General features: G+C 45.1%; 7 protein-coding genes across 7 annotated transcripts; 3 read left to right on the top strand and 4 right to left on the bottom strand.

Moving 5' to 3' along the window:
• Window positions 1-39: 39 nt before the first annotated feature.
• Window positions 40-2,386, bottom strand: I203_104019 (uncharacterized protein; the record flags this gene model as incomplete). Its single annotated transcript, XM_019149586.1, has 10 exons — window positions 40-671; window positions 738-762; window positions 826-924; window positions 982-1,134; window positions 1,216-1,561; window positions 1,620-1,690; window positions 1,764-1,890; window positions 1,942-1,968; window positions 2,034-2,260; window positions 2,321-2,386. 10 exons carry the CDS (start codon window positions 2,384-2,386, stop codon window positions 40-42), a joined length of 1,773 nt encoding a protein of 590 aa, XP_019001129.1.
• Window positions 2,387-2,702: 316 nt separating this feature from the next.
• Window positions 2,703-4,468, top strand: I203_104018 (tRNA N6-adenosine threonylcarbamoyltransferase; the record flags this gene model as incomplete). The annotated part of the gene is made up of 8 exons (XM_019149585.1): window positions 2,703-2,778; window positions 2,841-3,110; window positions 3,179-3,280; window positions 3,395-3,614; window positions 3,740-3,999; window positions 4,062-4,137; window positions 4,260-4,358; window positions 4,429-4,468. 8 exons carry the CDS (start codon window positions 2,703-2,705, stop codon window positions 4,466-4,468), a joined length of 1,143 nt encoding a protein of 380 aa, XP_019001128.1.
• Window positions 4,469-4,899: 431 nt separating this feature from the next.
• On the bottom strand, window positions 4,900-10,418 carry I203_104017 (uncharacterized protein; the record flags this gene model as incomplete). Its single annotated transcript, XM_065517451.1, has 9 exons — window positions 4,900-4,976; window positions 5,066-5,112; window positions 5,173-5,415; window positions 5,511-5,587; window positions 5,675-6,892; window positions 6,944-7,024; window positions 7,087-8,184; window positions 8,236-8,347; window positions 8,527-10,418. The coding sequence occupies 9 exons, from the start codon at window positions 10,416-10,418 to the stop codon at window positions 4,900-4,902; spliced, it is 4,845 nt and encodes a 1,614-aa protein (XP_065374269.1).
• Window positions 10,419-12,701: 2,283 nt separating this feature from the next.
• Window positions 12,702-15,453, top strand: I203_104016 (uncharacterized protein; the record flags this gene model as incomplete). Its single annotated transcript, XM_065517450.1, has 7 exons — window positions 12,702-12,995; window positions 13,053-13,172; window positions 13,230-13,343; window positions 13,439-14,123; window positions 14,181-14,245; window positions 14,313-14,648; window positions 14,722-15,453. 7 exons carry the CDS (start codon window positions 12,702-12,704, stop codon window positions 15,451-15,453), a joined length of 2,346 nt encoding a protein of 781 aa, XP_065374268.1.
• A 302-nt stretch (window positions 15,454-15,755) lies between these two features.
• I203_104015 (uncharacterized protein) lies at window positions 15,756-16,618 on the bottom strand (the record flags this gene model as incomplete). The annotated part of the gene is made up of 5 exons (XM_019149582.1): window positions 15,756-15,844; window positions 15,900-16,002; window positions 16,071-16,185; window positions 16,274-16,472; window positions 16,555-16,618. The coding sequence occupies 5 exons, from the start codon at window positions 16,616-16,618 to the stop codon at window positions 15,756-15,758; spliced, it is 570 nt and encodes a 189-aa protein (XP_019001125.1).
• A 210-nt stretch (window positions 16,619-16,828) lies between these two features.
• On the top strand, window positions 16,829-20,506 carry I203_104014 (uncharacterized protein; the record flags this gene model as incomplete). The annotated part of the gene is made up of 19 exons (XM_065517449.1): window positions 16,829-16,961; window positions 17,026-17,171; window positions 17,249-17,399; window positions 17,464-17,534; window positions 17,605-17,732; window positions 17,792-17,878; window positions 17,947-18,019; window positions 18,111-18,368; window positions 18,448-18,563; window positions 18,622-18,848; window positions 18,928-18,955; window positions 19,008-19,113; window positions 19,172-19,254; window positions 19,317-19,541; window positions 19,605-19,674; window positions 19,727-19,803; window positions 19,861-19,943; window positions 20,010-20,068; window positions 20,135-20,506. 19 exons carry the CDS (start codon window positions 16,829-16,831, stop codon window positions 20,504-20,506), a joined length of 2,493 nt encoding a protein of 830 aa, XP_065374267.1.
• Window positions 20,507-20,667: 161 nt separating this feature from the next.
• I203_104013 (uncharacterized protein) lies at window positions 20,668-22,227 on the bottom strand (the record flags this gene model as incomplete). Its single annotated transcript, XM_019149580.1, has 6 exons — window positions 20,668-21,351; window positions 21,485-21,674; window positions 21,804-21,914; window positions 21,976-22,013; window positions 22,080-22,101; window positions 22,178-22,227. 6 exons carry the CDS (start codon window positions 22,225-22,227, stop codon window positions 20,668-20,670), a joined length of 1,095 nt encoding a protein of 364 aa, XP_019001123.1.
• Window positions 22,228-22,374: the final 147 nt, after the last annotated feature.

Below are 22,374 nucleotides of genomic sequence, written 5' to 3'. Positions count from 1 at the left end.
CGCAAAATCCACTACGTTCTCGTATTCCTATTAAAACACTCAATCTCGTTTACCTGATAACGGATTCATCTTCTCCAGATGAGGAGTTTCCATCCTTTCCACCAAATCATCCACCCATCCCCCATCAGGAGAATTGAAACCATTACCCATACCTTCCCCTGAATCTTGATACGGCGGATTATCCAACGCATGTTTCACCCATCTTAGATCGCTCGAATCTCGTTCATCTTCAGGTGGGGGTGGTAATTCGTTACCATCCTGTGTGATTGAAGGGGACGGAGGAGATATCTTGAACCTCGGTGTAGGTGGAGGTGATTTCTTGATCTTGGATTTTTCAGATGATGGTACAGGCAATTTACCACTTCTTTCTAATCCTTTTCTTAAAGATCGTCGTCCACCGAAATGGAAGAAGGCCATTGTGAGTAGAACGAGTACGTGGGTATACCACCACATTCTGTTCCACGCTACTAGACAATCTTTCAATCCCAATAGGATGAAAGCACATGCGGTATAGTTCAAGGTTAGCTGTACGATAATCCTTCCGACCAGGTCGTAGGCCCTTTTGGCGATTGTTGGAGGGGCGGTCTCGGGAGTAGGAAGGAAATAAGGTCGAACGAATCGACGGAATTGTCGACCGAGTGAAGTCAAAACACCGCCCAAGACGAATGCGACTGAACAAACGGGGTGTCAGGTTAGTCGCTGTCATATCACAAATGGAGAAGAAAAGATTGACTTACGATAGTATCCTGGATCGACACCATGCTGTAAATAGGGTTCATGAGCTGATTTGTCGGGCACGGCAGATGGAGTGGACAAGTGGCTTACCCAGAAGGCTGAAGTCACAAAAGTAGCCATACTTTGCTTCGAGCCAGGCTTCTTCCCTTTCTTAGTCAATCTCTTGTACACTACATCTCTCAGCCAGACCTAAACAGCGTTCCCCATCAGCTAGACCAGCGATTGCTAAGATAGCCCTCGACTCACGTTTGTCCTACAGTTCCAGCTATCGAACAACACCTTGAAGCTCGGAGCAGTCTCTATCGAAATGATGTTGATATTCCTAACCCTATTCCAAAGAGTTCTTCCAGTCTTGGGATCGTAACCATTAAATCCAATTCCAGTGAGGATACATGCTCCCTAGTTAGGTCAACCCTCATCAGCTGGTAGTCTCGGACGAAGCGAACAACTCAGTAGCTGAACAGGGATGTTGAGCCTCACCTCAGATAAACTCCAAACCGCATAGTATTTCGTCCTAGCCAAAAACCCAGCCACCTGGACGAAGCCCAACTTCTGCACAATTGACCATTTATACCAGTCCGAAGTGAGTATTCTCGCATAAGCAAATTTCGTGCCGTATGCAGCGTATATTCCCAAGAATATCAACCCGATGGTCAAATGCAGATAGGCGACCCGTTTTCTCCCGTAAGGTAATCTTTTCTTTGCTGCTTTGGCCTGTTCGGCGGATGATCCGGGTGGTGGAACTCGGTAGATCGTATGGTGTACTAGGGAGTCGTACGTTGCATAATCGAATGATGGCCCAGGAAGGATAGATGGGAAGAATAGACTATGAAGTGGATTAAATCTATCAGCTAGTCTCGAATACCAATCGAGGTTGAGCTCACCAGTATCCAAGGAATGCAAGTGGATTTGGTAATTTGGTAAGACGAGTTTCCAGTTGACTTGCATCAAGGTCCTATCAGTATGAAAAACGAGGTCATCAGCACGATCATGTGAAAAGAAGACAAAGAGACAAGTGCTGTGCTCACCTCTGTTTTCTGTTTCCCATCATGTACGTTCCAAGCGAATGTGGTCAATTTCATAGCTAACACCATCTGACTTCCTGTAATCTCTATTGCCGACGCTGAAGTACCGATCATATATCGATCTATATGACTGTACACATGTTTATAAGCTTCATGCTCAATCATTGAGAGGCTAGCTTACTTGTATAGTAAATGACCCATGACGAAGCTGTGTTGTGACCATGCCATGATTAGCTATTGCTTCCTTCTCAAAGCCTCGGCCAGCTGACTCACACGAAAGCTATCCAAGGCATGTTCTTCCCTTGGACCGTAGCAGCAATGATATAAGTCCCTGCTATACTGAACAGAAGATGCAACATCCCAGTTTTCATTTCTAGCAAGAACACCACCACGAACGTGGAAACGATGATGGAGAACAGATGAGCGATGTATGGTTTGGAGGGAGGTAATCTGACATAGAGTGAGCCGAGTGGGTATGATATCAATAGTGAGAATATGAGCTGTCAACTCCAGAGGATCAGCTGTACTGCGGGAAGGACTCGAAGGGAATTTGGACATACCTTGAGCTGATCAGGTGGAGCACCCAGCAGCTCTGAGCCACGGACGAAGAGGGGATCCCACAACATGTTGTATTAAGGTGATCCGATAGAGACGGGTATATGAGCTACGAGCAGAGAACTGCAGAGCAAGAGACAAGAAGAAGGCCTCTTGGATGTCGGATATCTGTGTTTTTGTAGCTGTTGATCTACGACGTCATGTAAGTTACCATGTTCATGGACACAACGTGGATTAGGATCAAATCAGTATGATGATCTACCTACGCACAGACCTCCACCGGCCAAACTTATGTTCAGAAAGAGAGAGAAATTCATTCAAGATGACTTATTCGAGGATACAGATCTGACATGTTGAACACACCTATCATATACATAGCATAGCAAAATGACAACAGCCCAAGCATCAAGCATCAGCACCAGCATCACGATTAAGAAAAAGGTCTCTCCGCTCACTCGACCATGTGAGGAAGGGTCCCACAAACCAATTCCTTCTAAATTTGTACTGACAATCTGCTATATTCAGCCCGTCGATTATTATGTCTCGGAATAGAAGGATCCGCCAACAAACTAGGCTGCGGTGTGATATCTCATTCCCCTTCACCTGCGAACGCTACGACGAAAGTAACAGTCTTATCGAATGTGCGACATACATACATTACTCCACCGGGAGAAGGTTTTTTACCGAGTGACACGGCAAGACATCATCGTGATTGGATAGTAAGGGTGATTGAAGGAGCTGTTAGGAAAGCTGGTGTGAGGTGGTCAGAGTTGGACTGTATTGCTTTCACTAAAGGTGAGTCACCCATTTACCTTCATATAAAAGGCTTGCAAGCTAATCATATACGATGATACCGTTTACAGGTCCAGGTATGGGTACACCTTTACAGGTCGGAGCATTAGTAGCGAGAACTCTATCGTTATTGCATGGTATACCATTAATAGGGGTGAATCATTGTGTGGGACGTAAGTGCAACGTCACATTCTACAGATTCCTTTGTCTACGCCAGAAATCATCTGAATGATAACGTTAGGAGGGTTTTAATCGTGCTGACCTGAGTTGATTCGGGTCATTTGTAGATATCGAAATGGGACGTCAAATAACTTCTTCACACAACCCTATCGTCCTCTATGTTTCGGGTGGTAATACTCAAGTGATTGCATATTCACAACAGCGCTATAGGATATTCGGCGAGACGTTAGACATAGCCATTGGGAATTGTCTAGATAGGTTTGCGAGGGTGATCGGATTAAGGAATGATCCCAGTCCAGGATACAACATTGAAGTTGAAGCTAAGAAGTGAGTCAACATTGCTCATCACAATAGAAGAGCACAAAGAACAATAGGTCATAACTACCTATCATGATGATATATGAGATTCAACCTGCTATGTCATGGTATGCTAATCCTCGTCATTGTTGCAGAGGGAAGAAACTCGTGTCCCTTCCATACGGCACGAAAGGAATGGACGTCTCTTTAGCAGGGATCCTTCATTCCGTCGAATCATACACGAAAGATAAGAAGTATATCTCATGGGATCAACCCACCACGGAAGATGTGATAACGGCGTACGACCTGTGCTACTCATTGCAGGAAACTGCATTTGCAATGTTAGTGGAGATCACTGAGAGGGCGATGGCGCATGTGGGGGCGAGGGATGTATTGATTGTTGGTGGTGTAGGATGTGAGTACAACCTTCCACGAGATATCTGTCCTGTATCAACTCACTGTGACGAACCGATTCAGGTAATCTACGTCTTCAGGAGATGATGGGAATAATGGCTTCAGAGAGGAATGGAAGGGTTTTCGCAACTGATCAGAGGTAAATCGTCTTGCATTTCTCACTTTTGAGTGAAAGAATGTAGGAATACGATCTTAAGTCTTAATCATGTGATATCATATGACTGAATGATTTGCTGACCTAGTGAATGTCAATCTTAATAGCTTCTGTATAGATAATGGTATCATGATAGCTCAAGCAGGTTTGTTAGCATACAGGATGGGTCAGATAACCCCTCTAGAGAAAACAGGCGTGACACAGAGGTAAGCAATTGCCATGAAACGTAATCGTACCTAAGATGAATTGACTAAATACTGCTCTCGATTCGAATAGGTATAGAACAGACGCAGTGCACGTTTCTTGGAGAGCCTAAGTCGACTTTCATATACCTTTATGCTCGGTATACTCACTTGACTTTGTACATCCCCCCTTCACATAAATATCAAGTGATTGAAACACCATGTATCGCTTGACGCTTCACAAAGGCCTGGGCATAATGATTATCATGAATTATCAATGCTTTTTAGCCGGGAAATATATGCATTTCATCTTCATCTTCATCTTTTTTCCCTTCTCAGTTTACAACCTTTTTTCTTGTCTTTCTTTCTTCATTCTCCCTTCGTACTTTCTATCTGATTCCGTTCTATGGGTTTTTGCAAAAAAGAAATGTGATAAAGTAAAAGTATATAAGAAGAAAAAGAAAAACAGGAAAGATGATACAAAGAGAAAAACAAGCTGGAACAAAATGCTAATTGAAACGAAATGTCGAATGTTGAATGATTTGATTTGACATGATTAAAATGATTATTGTAATTTGATCTTGAACAGGTCCCCATCCTCATAGACTGGTAACGGTAGCCAATTGAATGGACGATGTTCAGCTAGAATCCAATTTCTGTATTGAAGAGCAAATCAAATCAGCTCAACAAATCCAAAATACTTCCAAATCTGAGTCGGTACCGAAACTCACTTTTAAATATCGTATCTAGACTCGCTAGCGAAACAGGCTTGACGAGACTAATTAAACGTAATACCAGTTCAACATCTCTCAACGTTACAGAGAAAAACAGAACTTACTATCCATCTACCCCACTTCCAAATGCTTCCCGCTTGTCATCCTGTGTTGCCAATCCAGTCAGAGCGAATATTTTCGCTCGGGCCTGTACCACTTTGACGGGCGGTATGGAGACTGGTCTTCCTGGTGGTGGCACGAATGGGATATCCTGTGGAGCATCTCGACGGGTAGCTTCGATCTTACGTATTGCCCGGGTCGCATCGTGTCCGTTCATGACTGGCATGGAAATGTCCATCAAGATTACGCTAGGTAGCGAACCGGAGATCAGGGATGAGTTTACAGGAAATAAGAAAAAAATATCTTGGCAGCCGTGGTAGCAAGGGTAGATTGATATACTCACTCCCAGTAATTCTGCGGCGTACTCTCAAACAGCTCAACACCAGCTCTTCCATCAACAGCTTCGGCATATTCGAATCCCTGAATGGAACGTATTAGCACGTGTCCAATGTCCAACATCCCTCAGAGGATATGTCTAGAGCTGAAAGCAGAGCAATGATTACTCACCCTCTTCTTCAGGAACGCTCCCAATACTCTCCTATTTATAACATTATCCTCCACCACCATGACCCTCGCTGATCTTCCCTTTCTTGGCGTCTCGGTAGGTACCGTAGCAGCTTTCAACATGACACCGCCATCCGCTAGGGAAATAGTCGATATGGTAGATGTGGGCGAGGCAGATCCCTGTTGAGGTGAAGATTGAGCCGTATCATCACTTGCGACAGAAGCAGAGGTGACTCGTCTTGGAGCATGATACGTCATCCCTCTTGGTCCAAGGGATGGTCTAATGACTTGTTGGACCTGTTCATTCTCTTCTGATCGTCTTCTCTGTAAAGGTAATCTATGATCTTTTAACGGTTGAGCAAATCGTACACTGGATAATTCACTGATTGTCGAATTGGATTCCGCTGAAGCACCTGAAGATCCTCTTGATATACTAGGTCTTGAATGGTTATCTTGACTATGGTTCGACTGAGTGTCGTCAACATCAATATCGACATTGTGATCATATTGGCCCGGCGAAGCATGGTTCAACCAATCGATAGCTTTTGCCAATCCATTATAGAACGCCGTTGGTCCAATAGGTTTGTACAGTAGGTGACAGAACCCTCCATTCTTCTTGATAGCTTCACAGCATTGATTGACCTCCATCCCCCTTACTGCAATAGCATATAAGACAGGTTTGCCTTTGTTACGATATTCTTCAAAAAGGGCTTCATCCTCGTTGATCACTATGATATCGCTGATAAAGGGATCTTCGACTATACCGAATTGCCATGCGTTGGCGTACATCGAAAGTACCTCAAGAGATAATCGGTGTCCACGGTGTTCAGGGTGGAACGATAAGAAGGAGACGTTGAGACCTTGACCCAAAGTCATCGTCGTACTTGAAGAGATGTGTGAAGAATTGGAAGAGGTATCGTCATCATCATCGTCCACTTCCACTTCGAAGGACACTTTGATCTCTGTACCCATCCCTTCGACTGACCATACGTCGACTTTCCCATTGACATTCTCGGATCGAACGATGGAATTTACAATGGCCAAACCAAGACCGGTACCAGTTTGTAGAGGGTTTTCCTGTGAGAAGGGGTGGAACAATTGATCTTTCAGGAAATCCTTTCCTATTCCTTTACCAGTATCTACCACCGCCATCTCAACGGGTATCGTACGTGATCCAGGTGGGTGAGGCATCTCTCGCAAGGTGATTTGGACATATCCATCCTGTATCCACAGATATTAGCAACTACGGCTATCATAAGAAAGCAAGCTGACCTTCGTGAATTTGAACGAATTTCCAACCAAGTTCATGAGGACTCTTCTCAAACCACCTTTCTCACACCTTACCATCCAGCCCTATTTCCGTCCTATATCAGCAAAACAAGGCTCTTACCCGGCATGGGAAAGATCAAACTCACCTTCTCCCTCTGATCTATATCAATGACAGTCTCTACATGAGACAATTTTTCCCCGACCTGCGCTCTTTGCGATTTCGGGAGCAGCCCACTTGTTGTAGGTGGCGCATAGAAACTTCCAATATCCGCATCACCCATGAAAAACCTCGCTCTCTGACCGATCCAACACCCTTCCACGGTCTGTTCAACCAGCGCGGCCAAATTGACTTTGCCCAATTTCCCACTTGTAGTCTTTCCACTTCCAGACCCGGATAACTTCGTAAAATCCAAAACGTGATTTACAGTTTCGATCAAGGAGTTTCCACACGTCTGGACAGTCTTGAGGAAAGCAAGTTGGTTGGAATCGAGGGATGTATCGCTGAGTAATTCTGCTGCTGCCAGGATACCATGCAGAGGTGTTCGGAGTTCGTGACTGACCGAAGAGATCAATATACTCTTAGTCTTATCGGCTAAGACCATCCTTCTCCTCAATACAGCAGTCAAGATAATGACTCCAATGGCTCTAAGGAATTGAAGTTCGTACCCTTCTAAGAATTGTTTGGCTTTATTGGTGGTGTACGCACAAATCAGGGCGAAAGGCTGTTGATCTACACCATAGATGGGTACCACCATACCATACCTGAATTTCTGAGGAAACATGTATCTAATCCATATAGGAGCGATACCTTCAAATATTTTGCCATCCCTATGATCTCGTAAAAACTCTGAGAATTTTTCATGTTCGTGAGAGCTCAGTGATCGACTGGGCATCGAGCTTGGGATCGTCGCTAGCACGGGGAAAGCATTGACGGGACCAAACGTTTCACTTTGTTCTAGCACGGGTGATTGCTGTTCGGCTGTACTGTATGGATCGGCTCGATAGACCGTCTTCTTTCCTGTTGGGGTATCAACATGAACCATCTCGATCTGGCTGATATCCAGGATGAACGATCCATCTAGATCCAGTGTCGAACAGACGAGCTGGGCTGCTCGAGAATAGACCTGATCCATCTTGGCTGCTGCTTCAGCGTTTGAAGCTGAAGAATTGGCATCCATCTCCAAGCATTCTCGAGTGAATTTCTCCATGGAAGTTTGGATTTTATCACGGACCCGCAATTGCAACTGTCCAAATCGTTAGCACCCTCAAAGGTCCAATAGAAGAAGTACACTCACCTTATCTCGCCAAAGCTCCATCTCTCGCATAGTGACAGCGGCGAATTCTTTCAGTATCAATCTAGATCTCGGTGGGAATTCTGCTCGAGGTTTATCATCGATAATACAGAGACTTCCGATGTTGTGTCCATCCGTCGTGCGCAGCGGTGCTCCAGCGTAGAAACGGATATGTGGTGCACCAATCACCTGAGGATTCTTCTCAAATCGCCAATCAAGTTTGGCATCGAGTACAACAAAGGGTTCGTCGGATCTATATCTGATCAGTAATGGTAACACACAATTAAAACTCACCTAGCAAGAACCGAATGACTACAGAAACTCGATATCCTAGCTGCTTCCTCCGCCCCTAATCCACTTTGAGTTTTGTGCCACTGTGTCTCACTATCTATCAATGCTATAAGAACAATCTTGGGGTTGAAAACGAGTTTGGCCATGTGTGCTATACGGTCGAAATTTAGGTCTGCGGCGGTATGAAGGATGTTGAATCGGTATAGAGCTCTGCGACGAGCAGTCTCATCCGGGGGAAGTGGAGCCGGCAACCATCCCAATTTATCGTATAACGGTCCGATATCCTGAGGGTGAGCGATGTTGGGTATTTGCTCAACACTTGGTCTGAGTGGTGTGGGACGGGCAGGTGGATCAGGAGTTCTAGAACCAGTAGTGATCTTCGGCGTGGGTTCATCGGCAGTGGAGGAGGAGGATGAATTTGCCGCAGCGAGGGGCGAAGCTGTACCGAAGTAATCCGTAGGTGTTTCTGGATCACCGCCTCTTATTTCCAATGGAGCCGAGGCAGGCGGGATGCGACTGTTCACCACGCCTAGACGTACTTTATGAGGTGATATTTCAGGTTCAGAAATTTTGAGTATTCCTTTTCCATGAGGTTCGTTTGGTGTACTGACAGGACTAGCTTGGATAGTTGGTAATCGCAAGTTACCAAATATGTTGGTCCCCACTGCACTAGACATACTTCGATGTAAAGGGAATCTTGATGAACCGGGATCCGAGCTTGCACTATCTCTCGTCGTACCGTTGGAATCGGTTGAACAGACAGAAGCCATCGGATCTAGCAATTCCCTTTCGGGACTAGGCATGGCTAGTGGAGCGAAATCTGATTCCCTCAATCCTGAAGCCGCCATTCGTACCGTAGCTGCTGCGAGGGAGTAGGAAGGTAATGCCAATTTATCTGGACGTAAAACTTGATCATGCACTCGATCTGGTAAATGTTCCAATTCGAATGCTCTTTTCCTCGCTGCCATCGCAGCTGCCATTGACCCAGGTCTGACCGATCCTGCAGATGTGGAAGGCGCTGAGCTGACGGAAGTCATCGTCGATCCACCAGAACTCTTGGAGCTGTATCCTTCCGAGCTGCTCGTGTTGTCGCCTAAGTGTGAAGGTAAGGTCGAAGAGTATCGTTTTCCTGGAGAGGAGTGGGCTGAATGGACGTCTGTGGGTGAATCACCCGAATGAGGAGGGTTGGGAATCTTGTTAGGGTCAAACAGACCATGGGCGTAGGCGTGTGAGAATGTGGTCCAGTCCATGGAAGGTATCGATGGGGCTCTGGCTTGTTGTTTGGCTGAGTCGGATGAACCAGAAGCCAATGAACCGGCTTTTCCCAATAAGAATGTCTTCCCTTCCTTCTCCCCTCCCGATACCGAAAGCATGTCTACAGCTTCTGTCAACCCCGCTTCCTCCTGGGCAAACGTAGCAAGACAGGAATCTCCAGAGCTGGCAATCTCCGCCAGTTGTTCGTTACCAACTGTACTTTGATCTGTTGATGAAACCGGCGATGGATCTATGGGAATGGGAGGTGACGAAGCGTACCCTTCTTTCCTTCCTGGAGCAGTTTTCGGTCTCGCTCGTTTCGCGGATGGGTTCCGGCTCAGCCCGCTGAACGTGGAGGGGCCAGCGGTCGACTGAGGAGCAGGAGACAAGGGGAAGGTAGTCGCTTTTGTGGGAGATCGATAAGGAGGACTGATAGGTTTATTGGGATCAGAGACAGTGGGTTCTAAAGGTACTGATATCGATCGTGGAGACGAGCTGGTTCCAGCACCGTTGTGACTGGCGGAGAGGCTTATATGATGAGAGGCAGGATTGGTATGGAGGTGATGTAGGAAGGCGGCAGATGAAGAAGGGAGACGTTGCGAAGGTTGAGGTTTTGCGTTGGTCTCTGTCTCATGTCCCATGATCTACGAAAAGGAGGAAGTCGTCGTCAGTGGAATTGAAATCTCATGTGAAAAGCCAAAAGGTTTTAATGGTTCAAATGAATGTTTCGTTTCCCCTCAAGATCTTGACATACCATCGAACGGAAGAAGACGAGATTTTGGAGAAGAGAAAACCAAAAGTTACGCACGAATGAGCGGACAACAACGGAAAACTACCTCCCAAATTCTTTCTATTTGATGAGATTCTTCCTACTCTTGAAGATCTTGATATGTATATATCCCTTATATCCACAGTCCAGATAGCAATCTTCCGTCTCGCAAGTAGGACGGTTATCTCTTGATACTTCTGGACCGTGTATATTGCTGCGAGATGTTGATTCTATGCGTTACTGCCCCAAACTGAATTTTTGGTCTGTTAGAATATAGCGTATAACGTGTGGAAGAAAAGAAAAGGAGTCTTTGGCGGAATGAGGGTGTACGGCGAGTGGAGCTGACCTAACAAATGCCGCGTGAACTGAAAAATGAGTAATTCTCCCTGTTGGTCTTCTGTTGGTAGAACTAACATATATCACAATCTGTCGATGGAATTGGGCTGTCGAGGTGAAAACAAGAGTGGTGCAGTATACAATACCGTGGTGTAAGATTTATCGAAGGAAGCAAGTGGTTGTCACGGGTGGCATACATCGTCCGAAGTACAGCCAGCACATAGCAGATACCAAGTAGCAGCAGAATGGAATGACGAACCTTTTTTTTTTTTGCCTCTCACGGCGTATGACCAGGGTCATCGTCAGGTATTACAACATTTCTAATCCGACCTTTGGACGGTTGGTAATGGGTCATTAGCGGAATCAGTTGGACTTTGGTGGAGAATCAAGGGAAACTTGCCGAACTTGCTGCTCCACCCTGAATTGCCCTGATCTACATCATCATGATGAAACAGGGTACAAGACATGCAGTACTCACGCACTGCAGAGAGATTGTCACTCATCGCGATCTTTCTTACCCTTTATACCTCACAATGAAACCACCGCTTGTCAACGGGATCGAGAGTGACCTGTCAGATACAACGAGATTATATTGATGCTTGTCAGTAAGAGGCGCTTCGGATCGCCGTAGGAATCTTCATGTTAAAGTGCGGCCGGAGATCTTTTCGATGCTCTCCGAAGGTCAAATGATCGACTTACGTGATGTCTGTGCAACGAGCAGCTGGACTCATAATTGCACACTTTCCAGCCATTCAAATTGACGGAAGGGTGAATTTGATACGATTTTGAAGAATACGGGACGTTTTGATGATGCAGATGCAACGGTTGTACAACTCGAGCTCGATGGTTCATCGGCGAGCATTGTCAGGTCCATCTAGTACCTCAGATGCCATTACCCCAGGAGCAATCACACTGATTAAAATCATCTCTCATCTTCGCAATTTTTTTTTTTTTGCGCATTGCCACCTTTGCGTTCAATGTCATGAAACATCGGTATGAGACAGCTATGCATGTGATGAATTTCACAAATCATTCCTTTGGTACACTTGCTTTCTCACCATCTCCACACGAATGATACTCAAAATTTCCGAGATAAATTTATCAGATCAGATCAGTTCAGCTAAAGGGCCTCAGCAAAGGATATAAAAAACTTATCAGTCGACTCATTGTCAGTGGTCCTTCTGACTCTTCGAGCAAGCTGAAACACCCTAAGTCAATTCCGCCTAAGAACATGGTGAGCAATATGACTCTTCCGAAGACGATGATCAGACTCCGGCATCTCATTCATCCCTGGAGCTCCCACTGAGACTGCAAGCGTTCATTCTTATGAAGCCCGCCCCGAACGTATCAAGGAGGTCGACGATGACCAGTTCCTGTTGATCCACCTTAGACCCCTGCATCTAAAGGAAGTCTCAGACTCACTTGGCTTTTCGCTACAGGAGCTTAGGTTACGTGCAACTCTGTGGTGATCGTAGACACACATCGGGGTCACAAGACTTGCTCACCTGTATAGCCAGTCGCTGTCCTTTGATAAGAGCACTTCTGTTGAGATCATGTATGCGCTACAGGAATGATCGTCGTTTTCACGTGGCAAGAAGTGCGGAGTCTCCGTAGTTTTGTGTTTTTTTTTGGAGTACAACACGAATCTGTGCGCGTCGTCGAGATGTTGAGTTGGGTTGATTGATTCCAATTGGATTTCTTTTCGGAGGACGACGGTCGATGAACACTGGAATCTTCGGTCATACCCCTTGGTTCGACTCAAGAGGGAGCTGTATTTAGAGATCAGATCAAGACTAGTGACTATCAAGCGTCGCGCATCATGTCACTAGGAGTATCATCCTCCTCTTCCTCTCCCTTGACCAACCATCCAAGACCCCTTGCACCCAACAGAAGACGTACTTCCCATATGCCCTCACCACGAGCTACACCCCGACTTACGCCCGAATCGTCGTTTGTCGAGAGCACAGAGTCGGCCATGCTTGCTTCGCCTAGCGTGAAGGAGCTGGATGGCACTATGGGAGGGTTGAGGGAAAGGAGTGAAGAGGAATTGGCCAGAGCGGGGAGGGAGGAGTTGGAAGATGCGCTTAGGAGGGAGTGGGAGGACAAGGAGAATGCAAGTACGCTCTCCTATACAAATTCCGTCGATTGGAACTCAATGAAGGTGTGATAGCTGCTGCAACGATTGGAACATGTACAAGCTGAACGTCAGAGCTTGGAAGAGAAGCACGAAGAGTTGGTGAAGGGTATTTCAGCGTTACAAAGTAAAACCGACGAAGCTTTCAATGAACAGGTAAGATGGGATATTGCAGCGTATGTTATGAAAGGATTAGCTGATTTATACGTGTAGACTCGTATGGAAGCTGACCTAGAAGAACGGGACGAGCTCCTTGATAGGTTGAGAAAGCGATTGACAGAAGCTGAGAGACTAGCTAGGGAAAGTCAGAAGAGGTATATCGAGCAGGTGAGAGCTGCACGTCAGTTCGACCGACGTCAAACTGTGGTATCCTAGACCTGCAATCAAGGAGTATGGATCTGATCTCGTTTGTGCTGCTGTAGGAACAAACCTTTGATATTGAACGACAAGCTTTACAAGCCCAAGAAAACCATTTACAACAACGTATCAAAACCCTCTCCAATTGCAAAAGCAGTCGGTCAACCACTCCGGTTCCCGAGGTAGAGAATATAGCTTCGTTGAAAGATGAATTAGCCTCTATCAACTTATCACATTCGACCTTATTAGCCAAGTTGAACACGTTGACTAAGGAGTTGCATGAATTGAAAATATTGAATGAAGAGCTCCAGGAGGAGAACGAAGGTTGGGAGTTCTTGATAAGAGAGAGGACGATGAATGGTAAATTGATGGAGAAAGGTGGAATTCTGTCCAATCACCTCGCCCAGGACCCGGCGAATGATCGAAATGAGGAGGGAATTGATTCGGAATTAGAAGAAGAGATGAGTGAATTGAATTCAGATTTAGAAAATCAATCTCCGATATTTGACGATGATCATCAATTCTTCGCTACCGACTTGGGCCATACCGATACCAATGATTTCTTGGCGCCTCCTAAACATTCACGACGCGGTGGACGGGGAGGGAGGAACAGGACGGCGAGTCATTCGAGTAGGAATGAGGGTGATAAAGGAATGGACTTGGCTAGCGAATTGAGTATGGTAGATGATGATAAGTCTGATGCTGGACAGAGTATAGCTTCGGCCAACGGAAGGAATGCAGAAGTGATAGGTGAGCAATTCCTCCCGTTTATAGAGTATTTTTCAACCCGACTGACTTGCTTCGCAGCTTTACGAGCCGAGATTAAACAACTGAAGGAATCAAACAAAGCTCTGACGCTCTATTGCTCGAAGGTGAATTGTTCATTCAAGAGGCAACAGTTTAGCCATGTAAAACTCACTGATATAATATTTCTTGCAGATCATAGACCGTATCATCACCCAAGAAGGCTTCGAACATGTACTTTCGGTAGACTACAAGACTCGACGAGCCGGTACCAGATCAGCTTCCACATCTTCTCGTCCAGCTTTGAAAGATGTCAATGGCGGCTCATGGGGAATGCCTAGTGCCTCTTCGCCGATTTCGGAGGAACCACCCACCATAGTGAAACCTCAGACTGAAGCTGTCAAAGAGAAGAAAGCTAGACCGTTAAGCATGATGGTGAGGGCCATGACTGGACCCGCAGAAAAGACTGTAGTCCCACCAGTAACGGGCGGAACGCCAGCTGTACCAGATGAAATCAAGTCGGAGAAACGGGTAAGTCTCATTCTAAGCTCCTTTCCCCCTCTGGTAGCGAGGCATTCAGCTGATTTGCGTCCAACCTCCGCAGGCTCGGAGAGGGTTCTCTTTAGATTTCAGATCATTAGGATTCGGTACTTCCTCTTATACCGCACCCACCGAATCTTCGAAAACTTCCCTAAGACCTCTTACGCTATCTTCCAAATCAGGCACCACAACGGGCTCGAGATCGTCATCCAGTACAGCTAGGAAGCTTGAGATCCACGAGGAAGACGAGGAAGATCGGAAGGAGAGACATAGGATGGAAGCTACCCTCAAACTCATGGGGATCAACAAATCCACCCCACCACCTGGTAGTATACCAGAACAGGATGAAGAGGAAGGTGAAGGGGAATTTCCAATGAGTCGAGCAAGCTTCAGAGCAAGTTCAGGTAGATCATCCACTTCATCACAGTCACATTCACATCGATCTACACCTCTTGGTAGATTGTCTTCTGTCCTTGGTCCCAACGAGGTTGACAACGAATTCCCGATTCCCATGGAATCGATCGAGAATCCCGATCAGGCCATAGAGGTATTACGTGCCTTTGATGAGAAACAGAATGAAAGATTGAAAGAGATGTCGAAAGGGAAAAGATCTTCGATGTACACTAGTCCACCCAAGATACATTCCAGAAGAATCAGTATAGAGGAAAAGGATCGGGATCAGGAAATGAGGGACAGAACGATAAGTAAGAGTGAAAGTATAAAGACTCTGTGGAGTTTAGGTGGTGGAGGGGATAGTCGACCAAATAGCGGAGAGATCGTGATCGAAAAGAAGTAGGTTGGGTGATTGGTGTCATGACGTTTCAGGTAAACATGGTGGATAGATTTCTCATCTTGTTGAGCACTGAACGCATAAGCGGAATTCTTGTTCAACAGATATAAAATGTAATATGAACTACTGATGATAACGATACAATATACGTCAGCACATACGATCAGTTCTTCCTTTCATGGTTAAAACACATAACTTGTATGAAATGCATCGATATGGCATATATTCATTAATTATCGTTAATGCGCAACAGTCACAGGTTTCGTCAAGGATGTGGGGAAATAATTTATACGTTGCCATGATTCAAATCAAGCAGCTCTAAATCTCTGATAATAGGATTTACATTTAGCCTCCATCGTTTCTTGATATGTTTCTGGTAAAGTATCGATCAGTTTACCTAATGGACAGAATTAGCTGGACTATCTAATATTGAGTGGGTCTGATTGACTTACCTGGATTACCACTCCATATGGACATACTGGGAACGACCGTTCCTTCAGGCAAGACGGTATCAGGTAATATCACAGCTAGGTCTTTTATAATCACGAATTTGCCCTATCAAGTCGCAAGTCAATCAGTTCTAAATCACACACAGCCATTGTCGACGATTGATCGATACTCACTATTATACAGTTCTTCCCTATCTCCACACCTGAACCTATCGAAGCTGCTTCTACAATGCAGTTTGGACCGATGTGGACGAAATCTGATATTCTCAAAGGATAAAATGTGAATGATCTGATAGGAACGCACATCAGCCGCACTTTACTACAATGATACGATGTTCGCAAGTTCTTAGTCCTATGTCCTGTGCAGAATGGCTCACCCCTTGTACATCTTTCCAGGAGGTCTAACGATCGACCCTTCTCCAATCAGACAATACCTCCCCATGGTAATTACGACATGTTGACCTGCCGTTGATCTCCTCAAATCACCTCTTAATATCGATCCAGTCTGGATAATGGATTTCCCACCTAGTATGATGTTGGTGGCTCCTATGATGGTTGCTTTTCTAGATACTTTGTCTATATCCAAAAGCTAATGGTCAAACATCGATACTCACCAGTGAGGTCGAAGCGAATAAAACAAGGTAGAAAGATAACTCACTACCCGTATCGGTCTCTATGTATGTACCTTTCTCATACGTTATGATCGGATCGAATGCTCCCATCCTCTGCTATGCATTGCGCAGAGCTTGGCGATTGACTTATGTGATGGTAAGAAGTGGAAAGACAGAATATTGACTTCCATTTACGCGATCGGAAAAGATAAGTTAATCTCGTGTCGGTGTCTCGTCATTCCTTCGTGTCTCGGTCACATTCAAGACATTTCACTACTGACTTCAATCTACTCTTCATATCTCATTCATGGAACATACATCATGACATCCTCATCGAATTCGAGGCCCATCACGCCTCTCCCACCTGCAAAACCCAACAACGGTATACATGCAGTCAACGGAAGTAGGACAAACGAGAATGTTATGGCTAGATTATCACAGGATTTCCCGGATGGTCAGTATGCCCTTGTTATCTCTTAACCAACACAGATGCTGATGGGTCTGCCTGGATACTTCAGCTGAATCGCTAAGTCGGCATCAAGAGATCCATGCGAGACTACAACTTGAGATAATGGACGTGAGGGAGGAAGTAGCTAGGCTGAAAAGTGAACTGAAAAGGGACCAGGATCCTGGTAAAATGTCCAAAATACAAAATCAAATCAGCGTGAGTTGTACTTTTATACATATCCGACTTTGGACATTGGAAAGATATGAATGGACTGATCAGATGGATAAAACTAGCAACTCATGCTTCAGATCAATGTGATTAGAGAGAAAGCTGCAGAAGCTGAAGCGATAGTCAAATCCATCACCACTGATATACAGAGATTGGATACTGCCAAGACGAATTTGACCAGTGCTATACAGATGTTAGAGAGGTGGGGAATGCTGAGTGAGCTGGACTTCATGCTCATATACGTTCACCGATGAACTACTGACGAGTTATCAATTTATAGGAAATGCTCATTCTCAGTTGAAAGAATTATTACCTACCAAGAGGTATATAGACATGTCACAAGCTTTATCCGTGAGTCTGACAAGAAATCTCTCTGTCACAGACTGACACATAGTAGTTGCTGACTAACCATTCAATCTAGGCCGTAACACACCTCTTGACTCCCCTCAAAGCATTATCCAATATTCCTGCCGTATCAGAGATATTTAGAGCTGCGGAATCGGACCGTAAGGCCATACAGGAGAAAGTAGCCGTGGAGATGGATGCTTTGTGAGTCCCTCCTGTAGACCTCATCGAGGTCGCAATAGCTGAAGACTTGTGTATGACAGCTTCAAGCAGGACCCTAATCGACCGGTGGATAGGAAGACAGTCTCAGAAGTGTGTTATGTGATCGATGTACTAGGCGGTGATTTCAGGTGAGCTTTTTCGTAGTACTCTGGACTAGAAAGGTTGTTTGCTTATCTTGTATGGCATTGCATCGTAGAAACCACATAATCGAGAGATATCTTCAATTGCAATTAGCAGAATACCGACGGATATTCAGGTCTACCGACGAAGTGAGCTATTACTCCGCATTCCTCTGCCTTCGCCTTTACGCCTTTAATGTACTGAATGAATGAATGATTGATTGTTCGCCTGCTTATCTAGGCCGGTCAGCTGGACAATGTACCTAGGAGATATGCATGGTTCAGAAGAGTACTCAAAAACCACGACGAAGAGAATGCATCATTGTTCCCTTCATCATGGGAAATTACCAGGTTGCTGGTATCGAATTTTGCGGAATATACGAGAAGTGATCTAGCGAATGTGTTAGGAAAATCTACACCTGCTGTTAACATCTTACTGGATGCTTTACAAGCTACTTTGGACTTCGAAGCTGGCTTCGCGAGGAGATTTGACATGCCTGTGGGTTCTTCGTTTCGCCCCTGACTTGCCTACGGTGTACCGACAGACAAATTTGCTGACTCCGAGATTCAAAAACCAGTTCGAAGACATCACTGCTGGTGGATCGACATCGCGGGGAGCAAGTACAGCGCCCAAATGGACCATATCAAGTATATTCGATAATTACTTCAACGTCTACGTCGATGCTCAAGATAGGTAAGTACCATTCACGTATTTTCAACAATATTAACAATGATTTTAATTTATCGTTTAGAGCGATCGCAGATATGCTATCAGCCTACAGAGGTCCTCGATCACGTTCATCCATGGAAGGCGCAATGCAGCAAGAGTCGGATACGCCCGTTCCGACTGTACTTCCCTCGTCAACCGAATTGTTCTATTTCTACGGACAGACTCTGGAACAATGTGAGAAATATACGAAAGGTGAACCGATGAGGAAGTTGAGTAAAGTGTTTGCGAAATGGTTGAAAATATACTCAGGTAAGTCGTTATCTCGTCAACAGTCCACTGCGAGAACACGGGGATGAAAGCTTATATCTGATGGTCGATCAACAAATAGATGACGTTTTATTAGCTGGCATGAAAAGGTAAGTCAGCTATCTCATCAATAAATCTGGCATTTAGCTGACTTTTTCGCAGGGAAGCAGGGCGTCGATCACTAGAAGGGCGAGATAACCTACAAGAGGTCAAGAACGCTTGTATGATACTTAACACAGCAGAGTACTGTCAGAACACATCACTACAGGTGAGCAAATCGATCACGAATAAGTGAGGATCTTCTTGACCATTCGCCTCGACTACAGCTTGAAGAACGGTTGAAGGATAAAATCGCGGAGGAGTTCAAACCAGATATATCTTTTCAGAATGAGCGGGACACGTTCTCAACGTAAGTTGATCAGAAACAGAGTATTCATGTCTCTGATGTGGTGACTAACACATCCATCGCAGTGTCATCTCATCATGTATAAATACCATCTTACGAGAACTCGAAACATCTTGCGAGCCCGCTTTCGCTGCGATCCTAAAAACGCCTTGGATGCACCTTGAAAACGTTTCAGGGAGATCGGCCTACATAGTTGATCTAGTAGGATCGATCAAGCAGGTCGCAGAGGTTGTCAGAAGTAGAGTTGAGGGGAAGAAATATATCAGGAACTTCGCTGATAAGGCTGTTGGGTTAGTAAATCCCTCGTGCAAAGTCTGAGTAATCAGCTGATTCAACGAAATATACGATCATAGGGTCGTTATCACTAGATTTACCCAGTCGGTAATCAAGAGTCGACCATTGAAAAAGATAGGCGCGGAACAGGTAAGGTTGTGTTGCATAAAAGGACATTTCCAATTGCTGATCTGGGGGCCAGATCTTACTTGATGTCCAAGCTGTCAAGGCCTGTCTATTGGATTTGCCTGAACCCCATCCGGAGAACTCCACTAATATGTATGTGCAGTCATCTTGTACACATAGCGAATGAGCTGATCGTTTTCAATAACATAGATATACCAAATACGTCACGAAGAATACTGGTCAGCTAGAAACTATGTTGAAAGTCATTCTCGCTCCTGATGATCCCCCAGAAGGTGAGCTATATAATTAATTATATGCCCTGTAGGCCTAATTGTAGCTCATATTCGCTGTCTCTGCAGGTTTCGTGCAGAATTATTGCTTGTTGATCGGTGATCGATCCTTTAGTAATTTCCAGAAAGTGAGTAATCGTACAAGTAAGATTGACTCGATCAACGCTGATGATCTATCACTTGTTATATTTCAGATATTAGACCTCAAAGGTACTCCTCGAACCGACCAACAAAAGTTGCTCGATATATTCTTATCAGTAACATCGACCAATTCCGAACTGTCCGATTCTTCTTTCTTGACTCATATCGATATGGATCCTCCCGCTTCATCTACTACTTCGGGTCCAGGGGGCAACGCTGATATTCAAAGGGTCACATCACCCGTATCTGGAAGTGGAATCTTCTCACAACATCATGGTAGTTCAACCGGTCTACCGGGTTTGCTAAGGTCCGCATCAGCCTCGGGAGAAGGTCACGATAGGTCAGAAACTCCTAAGGCTTTTGGCGATTTTAGAAGGTTAGTGAATTTCGCTAGGAGGGAGACTATGAATCCTTTAGGACATTAGCAGACCTAGTGTACATACATGTTTGAAAGATATTGATGCATGGAGGCAGTTTTTTTATCTTGATGTAACATTACAGGAAATGAACAATTTTGATCTGAGGTACAAGGTATAAGTATAATTGATGCTTGGTATATAAGATGATTGAACTGATATTGGAACGATTACTGGAGTAAGTTCGCCGGCGTACCTACATTGCCCATCGACCCTGCTCTCCCACCTGCCCCAATCACACTGCCAGGTACACTGACGCCACCAGGCGACATACCCATTCCTAACGAATTCCTGGGAGAAGCTACATTCAAATTCCCCAAATTGGGAGTTTGTCCCATCGTTCCTACCGTTAAAACAGGTGATACTCCTAAACCCATTGGGTTGGGTGTAAGACCTTTGACAGAATTCGATCTTATCGATCCTGGTGGTCTGACCTGTCGCTGCTGAGAAGAAGAGGAAGAGGAGATACCAAATTGAGCTGATAATTGAGCTTCTATAGATTTCAACTCATCCATCGGGTCGGCATTTTTTGTTGGTTTCGTAGATAACTCATCAAGCTTGGAAAGTGCCAATCGAGTCGTTTGGAGTGAATGGAACAAATGCCAATCAAATGTATTCTGCTGCTGCTGCTCCTCCTCCTCTTTTTCCTCTTCTTTAGATTCGGTCTGTCCGTTTTGATCCGCTTGATCTTCCGTTATACGATCAGCAGCCGTGGTAAGGGCGGATTTTGCTTTCATATTCGATGCAACTTCCGGGGGTAGGGATCGCCATTGTGTGGTAGATCGAGGGTTCGAAGATGGATGAGATTCAGATAATGATGTGAGGGTTTTGGTTATCAGTTGTGAAGCGTTTCTCTTTATTCATAACCTATAATCAGCGTACACTCAAAAACGGAAGGTCATTCGGAACAATTCCTTGCATCGACTGTGGTCTTGTTTCTCCTCTCCTCATCGAAGGAGATCAGTACAGCGTATAAAGCGAACTCACCAGCCTAGCAGACACCACATCATAAACAGTTGGCGACTGGTATATCCTTTCCTGCAATATGAACCACATCCCAGATACTCTATCTCTCTTTCCCGATGGATCTACTTCTCTTTTCTGAATCACAAACAAGTCTGGAGGTTGGGAGTGAGATACGATATATTCGAATCCAGATTTGAATGCATTGAGCTCGCTAATAATTGTATCAAAACACTTTGGATCAGTACAACACTCACTACTGCAACGAACATTCGTATCGGTTCCCCTTCCTTATCGATCATCTTGTTCGTAGGAAGGGGAAGAGTGGTTTGGGCTGACTCACATTTTCTCCTCTGCGTGACCATACGTAGGATTCTCCACCCTCCTCTGCGTCCTCAGAACGTTATTGTTCGACTTGGAATCCCAGAATGGAGAGAAGGCAAAATAATCCAGCCTGCGGAATTCCATACAATGTCAGCGTAGCGTTTTAAGTATACAGAGGATTTGAAGCTCACGCTAAATCCGCATTGGCTAATGATCTTGCCGGATTGGCCTGTAGTACCCAAGGTGATCAGTGTACACCATAAGACCAATGGGAGGAAATGGGTTTAGGACATACTGCTATAGCTTCTGGCCATGACCTGTAAGATTGATTTATTGATTGTTAGCTGGTGAGCTATCTTGTAAGAATCAGTCTTGTGGAGCTGAGCAGCTCACCAGTGTATATGCGATAGATCCTGATCTACCTCTTCTCCTGGAGTGGCCATCTTTGCGGTTATTTGCTGACTGTAATGCTATATAGTCGAGATGTCATTCATGTTGATGAGAAAGTGAGGAATGCTAACACAGGTAGGTCCCGGTTAACTAGGGTATCACTTGATCATTGTGGCATCCATCTCGGCCATTGACCACCT

Source organism: Kwoniella mangroviensis, assembly GCF_000507465.2.
Source record: "Kwoniella mangroviensis CBS 8507 chromosome 1 map unlocalized Ctg01, whole genome shotgun sequence".
Lineage (NCBI taxonomy): Eukaryota > Fungi > Basidiomycota > Tremellomycetes > Tremellales > Cryptococcaceae > Kwoniella > Kwoniella mangrovensis.
The sequence above is the reverse complement of the archived record's forward strand: the minus strand, read 5'-3'. Positions and strand labels throughout refer to the sequence as shown.